This window comes from Mustelus asterias, chromosome 18, assembly GCF_964213995.1.
Source record: "Mustelus asterias chromosome 18, sMusAst1.hap1.1, whole genome shotgun sequence".
NCBI lineage: Eukaryota > Metazoa > Chordata > Chondrichthyes > Carcharhiniformes > Triakidae > Mustelus > Mustelus asterias.
Genome location: NC_135818.1, coordinates 76,511,205 through 76,525,370, shown reverse-complemented (window position 1 = coordinate 76,525,370; position 14,166 = coordinate 76,511,205). Strand labels below are relative to the sequence as shown.

General features: G+C 44.8%; 1 protein-coding gene across 3 annotated transcripts in view; it reads left to right on the top strand.

Annotated features, from left to right (window-relative positions):
• Positions 1-14,166, top strand: part of LOC144507281 (coiled-coil domain-containing protein 85C-like) — a 263,226-nt gene that overhangs the window by 80,865 nt on the left and 168,195 nt on the right. The window contains exon 2 of one of the 3 annotated variants that reach the window (XM_078234325.1): positions 13,005-13,780. The exons of the other annotated variants lie outside the window; for them this stretch is intronic. Coding sequence (XP_078090451.1) covers positions 13,005-13,123 — 119 coding nt within the window. The 3' untranslated portion in view covers positions 13,124-13,780. Of the gene's footprint in view, positions 1-13,004; positions 13,781-14,166 lie in introns of those variants that run through there. 3 annotated transcript variants of the gene reach the window in all.

The following is a 14,166-nucleotide window of genomic DNA, read 5'->3' as shown; positions in this document are numbered from 1 at the left end:
CAAAGTCATAATGAAGGAGGAGGTAGTTAGGCTCTGGATGGGCTGAACATTGAGAGAGAGGTGGCATTGGAAAGGCTGGTTCTGTTTAAGATTGATAAGTCACTCGGACTGGGCGGGATATATTTGAGGATGCTGAGGGAAGTAAGGTTAGAACATGCAAAGGGGACTGTCAATTATCTTTCAAGCCCTCTCAATACAAGGGTGGCATCACAGCACTGGAGAATTGTAAATGTCATGCCTTGTTCATGTGGGACTAGATGAATTGCTCTTGCGGAGCTGACATGAGCATTATGGGCTGAATGGCCTCCTTTCTGCACCATAACCATTCAATAATTCTATGGTATCCTATGTCAGATTTCCTTCCAATAATAATCCCACTGCTGGCATTGTCATTCCTCGAGCTATCCTTTCCTGCTTTGTTAAACAACTGCAGAATCGTATCAGTCCTCTGGCTGGAGGGGGTTGGAAAATGACAGCCAGAGTCTCTGTTATTTCTTCCCGTGCTTCACTTAATGGCCTGAGATACATTTCATCCAGATCTGATTATTTATCTACTTTCAAAGGTGCTAAACCCTTTAATATTTCCTTCCTCTCCCACTATGTTTATCCATTCCAGTATTTCACACAACTTTTCCGGAACCACCATGAATGCAGCAGATTGCACAGAAAATCCCACCCTTTGTTTCCTCTTGCTGCCTTTGTGTTTCGAAAACATCCTGATTTTAACGATAAGTAATGGACCTAATGGAGCTCCTCATGAAGCTAACAGATGGGGGAATCTCACAAATAGGAGTCAAATGGTTCAGTGAAAATTCAATGCCATGGGAAGCTCAATGGGAACTAAGCAAATCTCTTTCTTTGGAATATGCAACACACCAACATCAGGGTGGCATGGTGGCACAGTGGTTAACACTGCTGCCTCACAGCGCCAAGGACCCGGGTTCATTTCCAGCCTCGGGTAACTGTGTGGAGTTTGCACCTTCTCCCCATGTCTGGGGTTTCCTCCGGGTGCTCCAGTTTCCTCCCACACTCCAAAGATGTGCAGGTTAGGTAGATTGGCTGTGCTAAATTGTCCCTTAGTGTCAGGGTGATTAGCAGGGTGAACATGTGGGTTTATGAGGATAGGGCTTGGTTGGAATTGTTGTTGGTGCAGGCTCAGTGGGCCGAATGGCCTCCTTCTGCACCATAGGAATTTTATGGCAAATCTATGATTCTAGTACTGAAGTTCAATGTACAACAAGCATGTTTCTGGCTGAACCCCAGCGGCTGGAAGTTGAATATCGAGTTTGGACAATTTGTACTGTCCACCTGCCCAGTTTCCCCTGGACAGGTAGGTTTCAAATCCCAGCTCTCCCTTTGGGAGCTGAGGCTATCACCCATCACTGGCCTTTCTTTTCAATGTTAAAGTTAACGCAAAATTAAACTGGTAAAATCATCAGATAAGATCACAGCCGGGACCAGAAGTGCCGAGGAAGCAAATCAATTTGCACTGACAGTCTGTATGGAGCTCTGACTCATTAAACATTGGTTACGAAGCAGAGTAAACACAGCAATCATTTTATATTTTTTAAATATGTGAACTTTAATGAAGCAAAGATTGAGAAGCCAGGGGTCCCTGGTGTGTAATAAGCACGGAAAGTAGCTTGAAGGTAGCTCACTAAATCTCAGTTAATGATGCGTGTAAAATCTAATACAGCCCTAATAAACAAATCTTTGCTTCGCTAATAACCATTCGAGCAAACCACGATCTCAAGCAGGGAAAGCTATTCCGAGATGGTTAGGTCACCATTGAACCTGGTGGGTCCATTCATTCGTTTGAATAAACGAGGGGACAGCACTGATACGAGTTTTAAAAATGGTTTTATTTTATTGAACAGAACTTAAAACATTAAAGTTCATTTATTAGTCAGAAGTAGGTTTATATTAGCCAAAAGAGAAAATGCTGGAAAATCTCAGCAGGTCTGGTAGCACCTGTAAGGAGAGAAAAGAGCTGATGTTTCGAGTTTTGACAAAGGGTCGCCTGGACTCGAAACATCGGCTCTTTTCTGTCCTTACAGGTGTGGGGGAGCACTTCCTGTGGGGGAGCACTTCCTGTGGGGGAGCACTTCAGCAGTCACGGGTATTCAGCTTCTGATCTTCAGGTAAGTGTTCTCCAAGGCGGCCTTCACGACACACGACAGCGCAGAGTTGCTGAGCAGAAACTGATAGCCAAGTTCCGCACACATGAGGACGGCCTAAACCGGGATGTTGGATTTATGTCACATTATCAGTAACCCCGACAGCTTGCCTCCTGGACTTGCTGGCTGTCCTGTCTGGAGACAATACACATCTCTTTAACCTGTGCTTAATGCTCCCTCCAACAACATTGTCTGTATCTTTAAGATCTGGTTGGCTGTAGGGATTCGCATTCTAATCAGTATTCTGTAACTTGATTTTGTGTCTCTGTGCACTGTTTGAGAGCACATTTCCACTCCATCTGACGAAGGAGCAGCGCTCCGAAAGCTAATGGTATTTGCTACCAAATAAACCTGTTGGACTTTAACCTGGTGTTGTTAAAACTCTTACTGTGTTCACCCTAGTCCAACGCCGGCATCTCCACATCATGACTTACAGGTGCTGCCAGACCTGCTGAGATTTTCCAGCATTTTCTCTTTTGGTTTCAGATTCCAGCAGCCGCAGTAATTTGCTTTTATTGAGGTTTACATTAACACTGCAATGAAGTTACTGTGAAAATACCCGAGTAGCCACATTCTGGCGCCTGTTCAGGTACACTGAGGGAGAATTTAGCATGGCCAATGCACCTAACCAGCATGTCTTTCAGACTGTGGGAGGAAATAGTGACCCAAGCGAGAATCGAACCTGGGTCCCTGGCGCTGTGAGGCAGCAGTGCTAACCATTGTGCCGCCATTAACATGACAGAAGCGAAAAGAAAAAGCAAACTTGGAGACTGGCTTCTACTACCAGCCCCTGTACTGAACGGATCTCGAAAATGAACAAACTGGAAAACACACACTGAAATCCAATCTATATTTCAACTGTTATCTCATTATTGGAAATGTGTTTTGCATTCTGTCTCCAACTTAGAAAAGCAATCCTTGCAGCTGGGTTATGCTTTTTTTTGCCTGCATTGTGTACCCTTTGGGAATGCAGTCAATTTTTAGCTAACCTTTAGCCTTCTGATTCTACATATAGTCAAGTTAGCAGAGTTAGTTGCATAGGCAGAAATATCTTAAAATGAAGTCTTTGCATAGACTGAAGCAAACTGGGCTAAACATACACAGGATCTCTCAAAACCCATTTGCACAACCTGGACCCAGTTTTAACTGTTTAAGCTGGTTGGGCTTTGAGTGAATTGGAATCTGAGCCTCTGGACTCTGGAATTCCCTCCTCATGGTGTTGGATGCTGCAATGAATGACACTCTCCCGAATGATAACATTCTGTCAGGGAAGGATATCAAGAGATATGGAGCAATGGTAGGAAAGGATATCAAAAGATATGGAGCAACAGTAGGGAAGTTTATCAAGAGATATGGAGCAATGGTAGGGAAGGATATCAAGAGGTATGGAGCAATGATGCATGAATGGAGCTGAGAGATCGGCCACGATCAAATTGAATGGTGACACAAGCTCGAGGGGTTAAATATTCCAATGAGGGTCAAAATTTTGCAAATCAGGATTTGATTGATGGAAGTCTCTGGGTGAAGTGTTCTGCTTTGGTTGGTAGGTAGGTGGTTTGACACTGAGCCAGAAACCAGAGTATCTCTGGTTCAAATCCGTCTTGGAATTAGCCGATTTTTTCCAAATTGTTTGACTAACTTGATGAATTTCTTTGAGTTTTTAGTTTAAGTTTATTTATTAGTGTCACAAGTAGGTTTACATTAACGCTGCAGTGAAGTTACGTGAAAATCCCTGGTAGAGGTGGCTGATGAGGGCAGCGCCTTCTTCAGACCAGTGTGTGTAAGGGTAGGTGTGGATGGGCAGGGCAAGGGGACAGTTCTCTCTCCCCAATACAAATGGACAAGAAATTTAAAACATAAAAAATTTCAAACCTAAGCCCAACCCACTTCGGTTCTATGCGTGTTTGTGTGTAAACCCACTGCTTAAAGAGAGTGGGGTTGGTGCAGGCATTGCCCTCTCAGTGGCTGATCCCTCATTTGACGATGTTAATGAGGCTGCGTGCCTCCGGTTTTATCTGCGTTCCAGTTTAAATGATAGCCGGCCTGTTTTCTCCCAGACCTGGGGAGACCCGGCAGCCGAAAGGAGCTGAGGACAGCTGGGTGGGACAGTATCATCATTCTGCTGTTTGTAGACCAGTGTCGCCCACCCCAATCTTGCCCCCTTCCCATAAATAACGAGCCGAGTGTGTAACTTATTCCCACTTCTCGGGTAACTGCTATCCCCTGGCAAGTACCCACTTGCCTACGTTGCGAGAGTAATTGCAATTCAGAAGCACATTGTTGGATGTGAAGTGCTTTGGCACTTTGGGAATGACAGAATGTGCCATCAAAATCAAAAATCATTGCCTGAATTCCTGCACTTAAAATACCTACTCTGTCCTTTTCACAGGCGCTGCCAGGGAACTACCTGATTTGATTTGATTTGATTTATTATTGTCACATGTATTAGTATACAGTGAAAAGTATTGTTTCCTGTACGCTATACAGATAAAGCATACCATTCATAGAGAAGGAAAGGAGAGGGTGCAGAATGTAGTGTTACAGTCATAGCTAGGGTACAAAGAAAGATCAAGTTAATGTGAGGTAGGTCCATTCAAAAGTCTGATGGCAGCAGGGAAGAAGCTGTTCTTGAGTCGGTTGGTAGGTGATCTCAGACTTTTGTATCTTTTTCCCAACAGAAGAATGTGGAAGAGAGAATGTCTGGGGTGTGTGGGGTCCTTGATAATGCTGGCTGCTTTTCTGAGGCAGCGGGAAGTGTAGAGTCAATGGATGGGAGGCTGGTTTGCGTGATGGACTGGGCTTCATTCATGACTCTAGTCCAGCTTCCTGTGGTCTTGATCAGAGCAGGAGCCATATAAAGCTGTGATGCATTAGGATGATTATTGTTGGGGTAAGGAAGAGAAATTTAGTCGTTGTTTAATCTGAGGTTTTTTTTTGTGATTCTCCTGGTTCATAAGTTCATAAGATATAGGAGTAGAATTAGGCAGTTCGGCCCATCGAGTCCACTCTGCCATTCGATCATGGCTGATATGCTCCTCATCCCCATTTTCCTGCCTTCTCCCCATAACCCTTCAACCCATTACCAATTAAAAATCTGTCTAACTCCTCCTTAAATTTACTCACTGTCCCAGCATCCACCGCACTTTGGGGTATCGAATTCCACAGATTCACAACCCTTTGGGAGAAGTAGTTTCTCCTCAACTCTGTTTTAAATTTGCTAGCCCTTATCCTCTCGTCCTAGAATGCTCCACAAGAGGAAGCACCCGGTCCACATCTACTTTATCCATAACTTTTATCATCCTGTACACCTCAATTTGATCTCCCCTCATTCTTCTAAATTCCAGAGAGTATAGGCCTAAACTGTTCAATCTCTCTTCATACGACAAACCCCTCTTCTCTGGAATCAATCTAGTGTTCCTGGTGTTCAATATGTTGCACAATATTTATAATAACCTTTCTATTGTCTTCACTGTGACCTCTTAAAACATCAACTGCTATCACGCATAATCTGTACTCTCAAGATGGATGAGTAAGACTGTTCGGCTAATCTCAGTCTATCCACTATGATCAAAAATCCTATAATTGCCTCATACTGCCTCCAAATGATTCCTAATTGATTGAAGGCATTGGCTTAATTGATGACAATGAATGGTCCTTCCTCCCTCCCTCACCCCCTCTCCAAAGATTCACTCAATAGTTGCTTTCAGTAAGCAGAAAGTCCCGTGGAATTTAGATGATGCAGGTGTAATTATACTGTGATAAAAGCAAAATACTGCAGCTGTTAGAAATCTGAAATAAAAACAGAAAATGCCAGAGCATCGGTGAAGAGAGAAACACAGGCCGGAATTCTCCCATCCCGACCGCCACTGGAATTTTAGCAGGCAGGTTGCGGACAATGCGAAACCCCATTCACAGTTGGGCGGGAATTTCCGGCTTTTAGACTAGCACGGCCAGAGAATTCTGCCCACACTTTCTCAAGAACTCTTCTGTAGAACATAGAAAAAATACAGCACAAACAGGCCCTTCGGCCCACAAGTTGTGCTGGTCATGTCCCTACCTACCTAGGCCTATATATAGGCTTACCTATAACCCTCAATCCTATTAAGTTCCATGTACTCATCCAGAAGTCTCTTAAAAGATCCTATCGAGTTTGCCTCCACCACCACTGATGGCAGCCGATTCCACTCACCCACCACCCTCTGAGTGAAAAACTTACCCCTGACATCTCCTCTGTACCTACTCCCCAGCACCTTAAACCTGTGTCCTCTTGTAGCAGCCATTTCAGCCCTGGGAAAAGGCCTCCGAGAATCCACCCGATCTATACCTCTCAACATCTTGTACACCTCTATCAGGTCACCTCTCATCCTTCGTCTCTCCAAGGAGAAAAGACCGAGCTCCTCAACCTATCCTCATAAGGCATGCCAACCAATCCAGGCAACATTCTTGTAAATCTTCTCTGCACCCTTTCAATAATTTCCACATCCCTCCTGTAATGAGGCGACCAGAACTGAGCACAGTACTCCAAGTGGGGTCTGACGAGGGTCTTATAAAGCTGCATCATTATCTCCCGACTCCTAAACTCAATCACTCGATTGATGAAGGCCAGCACACCATACGCCTTCTTAACCACCTCCTCTACCTGCGAGGCCGATTTAAGAGTCTTATGGACTCCGGACCCCAAGATCCTTACACTGCTAAGAGTCTTACCCTTGATATTATACTCCTTCATCCCACTTGACCTGCCAAAATGGACCACTACACATTTATCCGGGTTGAAGTCCATCTGCCACTTCTCCGCCCAGTCTTGCATACCATCTATGTCATGCTGCAGCTTCTGACATCCCTCCAAACTATCCACAACACCACCAACCTTTGTGTCGTCGGCAAACTTACCAACCCATCCCTCCACCTCCTCATCCAGGTCATTTATGAAAATGACAAACATCAAGGGTCCCAGAACAGATCCCTGGGGCACATCACTGGTGACCGACCTCATTCAGAAAAAGACCCATCTACAACCACTCTCTGCCTTCTGTAGGCAAACACAGTAAGAGTTTTAACACGGTTAAAGTCCAACAGGTTTATTCGGTAGCAAATATCATTCGCTTTCGGAGCGCTGCTCCTTCGTCAGATGGAGTGGAAATCTGGTGTTGTTAAAACTCTTACTGTGTTCACCCCAGTCCAACGCCGGCATCTCCACATCATGACTGCCATCTTCTGCAGGCAAGCCAGTTCTGGATCCACAGGGCAGCAGCCCCTTGGATCCCATGCCCTCTCACTTTCTCGAGAAGTCTTGCATGGGGGATTTTATCGAACGTCTTGCTGAAGTCCATGTAAACCACATCTACCGCTTTTCCTTCGCCAATGTGTTTAGTCACATTTTCAAAGAACTCCACCAGGCTCGTAAGGCACGATTTGCCTTTGACAAAGCCGTGCTGATTACTTTTGAGCATACTAAACTTCTCTAAATGTTCATAAATCTGTCCCACAGGATCTTCTCCACCAACTTACCAACCACTGAGGTTAGACTCACCGGTCGGTAATTTCCTGGGCTATCCCTATTCCCTTTCTTGAATATAGGAACCACATCCGCAATCCTCCGGAACCTCTCCCGTCTCCATCGATGATGCAAAGATCATCGCCAGAGGCTCTGCAATCTCTTCCCTCGCCTCCCACAGTACCCTGGGGTACATCCCATCCGGTCCCGGTGACTTATCTATCTTGATGCTATTCAAAATTTCCAGCACATCCTCTTTCTTAATGTCCACATACTCAAGCTTTTCAGTCTGCTGCAATCCTGTAGTACAACCACCCAGGTCTTTTTCCACCGTGAATACCGAGGTAAAGTATTCATTAAGCACCGCTGCTATTTCTTCCGGTTCTGTACATACTTTCTCACCTTCACATTTTGTAGGTCCTATTCCTTCACATCTCATCCTTTTACTCTTCACATATTTATAGAACGCCTTAGGGTTCTCCTTAATCTTATCTGCCAAGGCAGAAAGACTGGCCGGAATTCTCCGGCCGTCCTCGCCACCACCCACCACTGCCAGCGAGGATGAAGAATTTGGTGCTCAGCCAAATCTCTGTTCACTGCAACGGGACCAGAGAATCCCGCTGGTGTGAATGGCGGGAGAATCCCGGCCCATTTACTCTGTTTCTCTCTCCACAGATGCTGCCAGACCTGCTGAGTTTATCCAGCATTTTCTGCAATTATACAGTGAATATTTCTGCTAAGAATTTGATTCTGGGACCATGAGGTTGTTTGTATGCTGCTCAGAAGCCTGGAGTTTTAATAATGATGTGTTAAATTGGTAAGTGGTTTCTGTATTTGCATTTACAGAGTGAAAAGCTGAGGCTTTTTTTTGGCATCGCTTACACGCTGACTCCAAAACCATAGACCTGAATTGTCACACCTACTATAATTACCTTCACTAATCATTAAATTAAAGGCTTGCTTGAGGCACAGCTTAGCAATTATTTGAATCTAAACCCAAATAATATCGGGCCTGACATGTAAAGGTTTTGCACTTTGCTCTGTTAAGTCGAATTATCTATCTACATTGGCTGTCTATGGGATCTGTACCAAATGTGGGGCAGCAACAGGTGAAGGATACAGATATAAGGTCATAGTAATATGTCCTCAGAGGCAGAAGTTCCTTCACCAAAATCCCTTTATTTACAAGTCTGACAACAGGATACAGAGTGCTTTCAGTTAGCGGTCTACACTAGGAGTGCCAGAGGAACTGACACATCTGGTTAAGTACGAAGCTCCCTGTTGGCCCATCAATTTGGCCTCACTCACGGAGTTCATATTCTAACAGGCCCACCTCAATTGCCTGATTAAAGTCATTACAGTAATGACAAAAGAACCAGAGCTGGGATGAGGAGGAATGTTTTGCACACTGAGTTGGGTTCAGCTGTGTTCAGAACTAATTAGTATCGTACAAGAATTCTCTGGATTCCAAATCAGTGCATACATTTGGTTAATAAAACATGCATTTGTTTAAAGTTGCACTTGTGGCTCTCATTTTCTGCCTTTCCAGCCGATGCGTTCCATTTGCATTAAAGCGCTGAAGTGACGGGGAGAAGGCAGATAGGGGCGGCATGGTGGCCCAGTGGTTAGCACTGCTGCCTCACAGTGCCAGGGTCCTGGGTTCGATTCCCAGCTTGGGTCACTGCCTGTGTGGAGTTTGCACATTCTCTCCGTGTCTGCGTGGGTTTGCTCCGGTTTCCTCCCACAGTCCAAAGATGTGCGGGTTAGGTGGATGGCCATGCTAAATTGCCCCTTTAGTGTTAGGAAGACTAGCTCAGGTAAATGCATAGGGTTATGGGGATAGGGCCTGGGTGGGATTGTGGTCGGCGCAGACTTGATGGGCCGAATGGCCTCCTTCTGTACTGTAGGATTCTATGATTCTATAAGGCACGCGAGTAGAAACGAAATGAATTGTTCATTCAGAGAGTTGACACAGACAGGATGGGCCAAATGGCCTCCTTCTGTGCTGTGACAATTCTGTGGTTCAATGAGAGCTGTTGCCAGAGCTTTGCGCTACTGTATAGATAGAAAGTGTATTTATGCCATGCTTTGTACAATTGGATGAGACCTCAAACTGCTTTACAGTTAATGAAGCGTTTTTTCTTTTGAAGTGTAGTTAGCATTGGCTGCTGCAACTCCTACGTTACAATTTACAGCAAGGCCTCACAAACAGCAGTGAGATAAATGCTGGATTATCTATCTTTTCGTGCTTTTGGTTGTGGGGTAAACAATGGCCAGGACACCGGGGAGAACCCGCCTGCTCCTTTTTGAAATAGTGTCATGGGATCTTTTACATGGGAACAGGAGTAGGTCATTTAGTCCTCGGGGTGTTCTGCCTTTCAATCAGATAATGGTTAGCATTGGCTCTCTCCCTGACTAGTGAGGATGATTGTCTTCCACAATTTCACTCGTGAAAGCTCGGGTTCAACTTTTAGAGTGTGTCTGTTGGTCCTAGATTCCCACAACTAGCAGAAATAGTTTCACCCTGTCTACCCTGGGTGGTATAGTGGTTAGCACTGCTGCCTCACAGTGCTAAGAACCCGGTTCGATTCCCGGCTTGGGTCACTGTCTGTGCAGAGTCTGCACGTTCTCCTCGTGTCTGCGTGGGTTTCCTCCGGGTGCTCCGGTTTCCACCCACAGTCCGGAAGACGTGCTGTTACCTTTATTGGCCATTCTAAATTCTCCCTCAGTGTACCCAAACAGGCGCTGGAGTGTGGCAACTAAGGGATTTTCACAGTAACTTCAATGCGGTGTTAATGTAAGCCTGCTTGTGACACTAATAAATAAACTTTAAACCCTATCTATTCCCCTTAATATCTTGAAAACTTCGATCGAGCCACCGTCAACCTTCTAAAGTCCAGAGAATACACACACAACCCTAGTTTGAGTTATCAATTAATGTTCATCTCAGAGGGTCAAATGAGCTTCAACTCAACATCTTAGCTGAAAGATAGCATCACTGACAGAGCTGCACTCCCCCAGTACTGCACCACCTCCCAATAATAAACACATTACCTGCATCTTCAGGCTATTCAAAATCTATCAGTATTCCTGCTTTGCTCTGCAATGACTCCAACAGCAACAACTTAAATACTTTGTTTAATCATGTGTCTTGCTGAAGTGTGCACGTGTGTGAGAAAAATAAGTTTTCTTTGTGCCTTTGTGTAACGATTTTAATCAGGCAATTGAGGTTGGCTTGCTTGAATATGAACTCCCTGATTAAGGGCCTGCCATCTACAGGTCCAGGAAGCGGGCGATCGAGGGGGTCGTCCAACCTGACTGTCTGTCCCTCTACCGCGGCTACGTTCGCGGCCGGGTGTCCCTGGAAAGGGAGCATGTGGTGTCCGAAGGCACAGTTGATGCCTTCCGTGCCCATTGGGTACCGCAGAGAATGGGGTGTATAATTGACCCCTTTAATCACATTTTAATTTGATGTTTTAAGTTTCCTTTCCGCTTTGATTTTTTGTTTGGGCTGTTTCCCTCCCTTTAGGGAGCTGCCCCTTTTGAGTTATCCCTAAGTTAATTTGATTGTGTTTATTTGGTTGGAGAACAAAAGGTGTCCCTGATTGAGGGCCAGAGTGATGGTCCAATCAGGGAGCCCCATGCTCTGTAGTTAAACAGGAGTGTCAGTTCCTCTGGCACTCCAGATGTAGACTGCAGGCTGAGAGCACTCTGTATAGTGTCGCTGGATCTTGTAAATAAAGGAATCTTGGTGAAGGGACTTCTGCCTTCGAGCACTTATTGCACTTTGCAATATAAAGCCTTCTGATTGGTTGTCAGTCTGGTTGGCACTGATGGTTTCCCCAGCATTTATGGACTTCCTGCTTTTCCTTATCTTCTTTACCAGCTCCTCTCTCCAACTTTCCTTTCTGCATCTTGGCCCTTTTACCCAAATTATTCAGTTTAAATAAATATTAAGCCTGGAGGCAGGCTTCAAATTTGACCAACTAAAGAGATAGTATCGCCCACAATCCATTAGAAACCTTACAGCCTTTTTTGTTATGAGTTGTGTTGCACCCTGACTGTAATATTAATGTAGTGGGAGAGCTTCTATTGATGTTTGTTTTACCATTCTGGTCGTTTTCTTGCTGACTCTAGGGATCATGCGCTCTCTCTCGTTTCTATCTATCAACTTTTGTTGACATGACTGGAAGATTTCGAGGCTGCTGCCCCTGGTTCTGCCTCTGCCATATTGTAATCTCTCTTAATTATTCAGCATGGTGTCTGGCAGAAAACGGTCCTGAATTTTCTGTGCCTAATCCCAGGATTATTCTTACTTAATCGATAAATTGGGTGCAGATAACTTTGTGATAGTTTGTGTTGATTTAGTCATTTCCACTCGAGCACAGGCATAAAATAATCACCGTAAACATTATTTGTTATGAACATTTTTTTTAATTATCGAGCTATTGGGGATTAAACTCTCTGGATCTAAGATAAATAGTAGTAATTGTGCATTCATCTGCCGAGGGAGAAGAACTGAGTTCATCCAAATTAACCAATACATTTAGTAATGCAAGGGTGTATTAAATCTTAAATTGGTGTTTTACAGCTGACATTGAACTTGTGCATTTATTGCCCTGACTTTACTGCTATTAAAATCGTTGAAATTCTGACTCAGTTGTGCTAGAACAATACCTCAGCAGACAGGCTGAGTAATACATGGACGGCACAGTGGTTAGCATCGCTGCTTCACAGTGCCAGGGACCCGGTTTCGATTCCCGGCTTGGGTCACTGACTGTGTGGAGTTTGCACATTCTCCCTGTGTCTGCGTGTGTTTCCTCCAGATGCTCCAGTTTCCTCCCACAGTGCAAAAGACGTGCTGGTTAGATGGATTGGCCATGCTAAATTCTCCCTCAGTGTACCCGAACAGGCACCGGAGTGTGGCGACTAGGGGATTTTCACAGTAACTTCATTGTAGTGTTAATGTAAGCCCACTTGGAACTAATAAATAAATCTTAATTTTTTTACACTGATTTAGCCATTGATCTTTTAGTTGTGGTGCCGGGGTTAAAATCCAGGCTGGTGGATAACTCAAGCATCTACTCCCTTTGGGAAATCAATACCTTTGCAGGCATTATGCTGTCAAATTTTAGTGGGCGTTGCTAAATTCACTCCTAATTTAAAACTAAATTGACAACCTCGATCAAACACATCTGTTGAGGGTGGCTGGGAAATGAGGAGCGCTCACCTTGTTCTAATATGCCTTATAAGGGATTGCAGCATGACATCACCGGATAGGAAGTGTGTCATGTGATCCAATTTTAATTACATTTTTGCTTTTCCTGCAGAGCGTGTACGCACACCGGTCTGCAGTTCTGGTGTCTGCAGGCTTAATACTTCCTGCATGAATGGTCCCATGTGCCTAGCCTCAATAAATGAATCCACAATGCGTTTACACAATCCCTAATGAACAGTTGGGGTTTTGCATTGTAAGAACGCACCGCAGCTGAAGTTTTGGCCAAAGCACCATGAGAGAGCTTTGCTTCTCACACGCTGGACCTTATGGAGGACTGAATAGCACTAATGCCTGAATGTAAAGATCCCTCATCCCAAAATCCCAAAGTACAAAACTTCACAATGAGGAAAACCTGCTGCCATGTCTTGTCAGGAATTGTAATTTTTTTCCAGCAAAATTACAATGAGTGATTATACACTAGACAAGAACAATAGCTGCCAGCTCGCAAACTGGCATTTGCTACCAAATAAACCTGTTGGACTTTAACCTGGTTAAAACTCTGCTCCCAATAGCTCAGTAATCTTCAATCCTCACAACATAAAACACACCTTCGAGATAATCCTGACATCCCGATGCAAAATCTCACTAACTGTCCTGGCTGGAGACAATACACATCTCTTTAACCTGTGCTTAACCCTCTCTCCACTCACATTGTCTGTACCTTTAAGACTTGATTACCTGTAAAGACTCGCATTCCAACCATTATTTTGTAAATTGAGTTTGTGTCTTTATATGCCCTGTTTGTGACCAGAACTCCCACTCACCTGATGAAGGAGCAGCGCTCCGAAAGCTAGTGGCTTGTGCTACCAAATAAACCTGTTGGACTTTAACCTGGTGTTGTGAGACTTCTTACTTGGTTTAGTAAAGCCAGTGAGTTACTGGGAGGGATTTTCGCGCCCCGCCCACCACGGGAATCATAGTGGGTTGGGGGGGGGGGAGCAGACCATGCAGAGGTCCATTGACCTTGGGCGGGATTTTCCGGTTTTTGGGGCGAGCGTGGCTAGAAAATCTCACCCACTAAGTCTCTCAGCTCAGAGAAATGTGGTTGATTTTGTGTACTGGCAGTGGTACAATGGCATACAGCTGTTGGCTCTGATAGCAGATACAATTTCATGCAGGTGTTAGGCTTCGCTGTGACCCGGTGGAATGTGCTCACTCAAACTCGCACGTAAAATGGCCAGTTCTTTGAGATACCAGGTGGTGCCTCGTGGCTG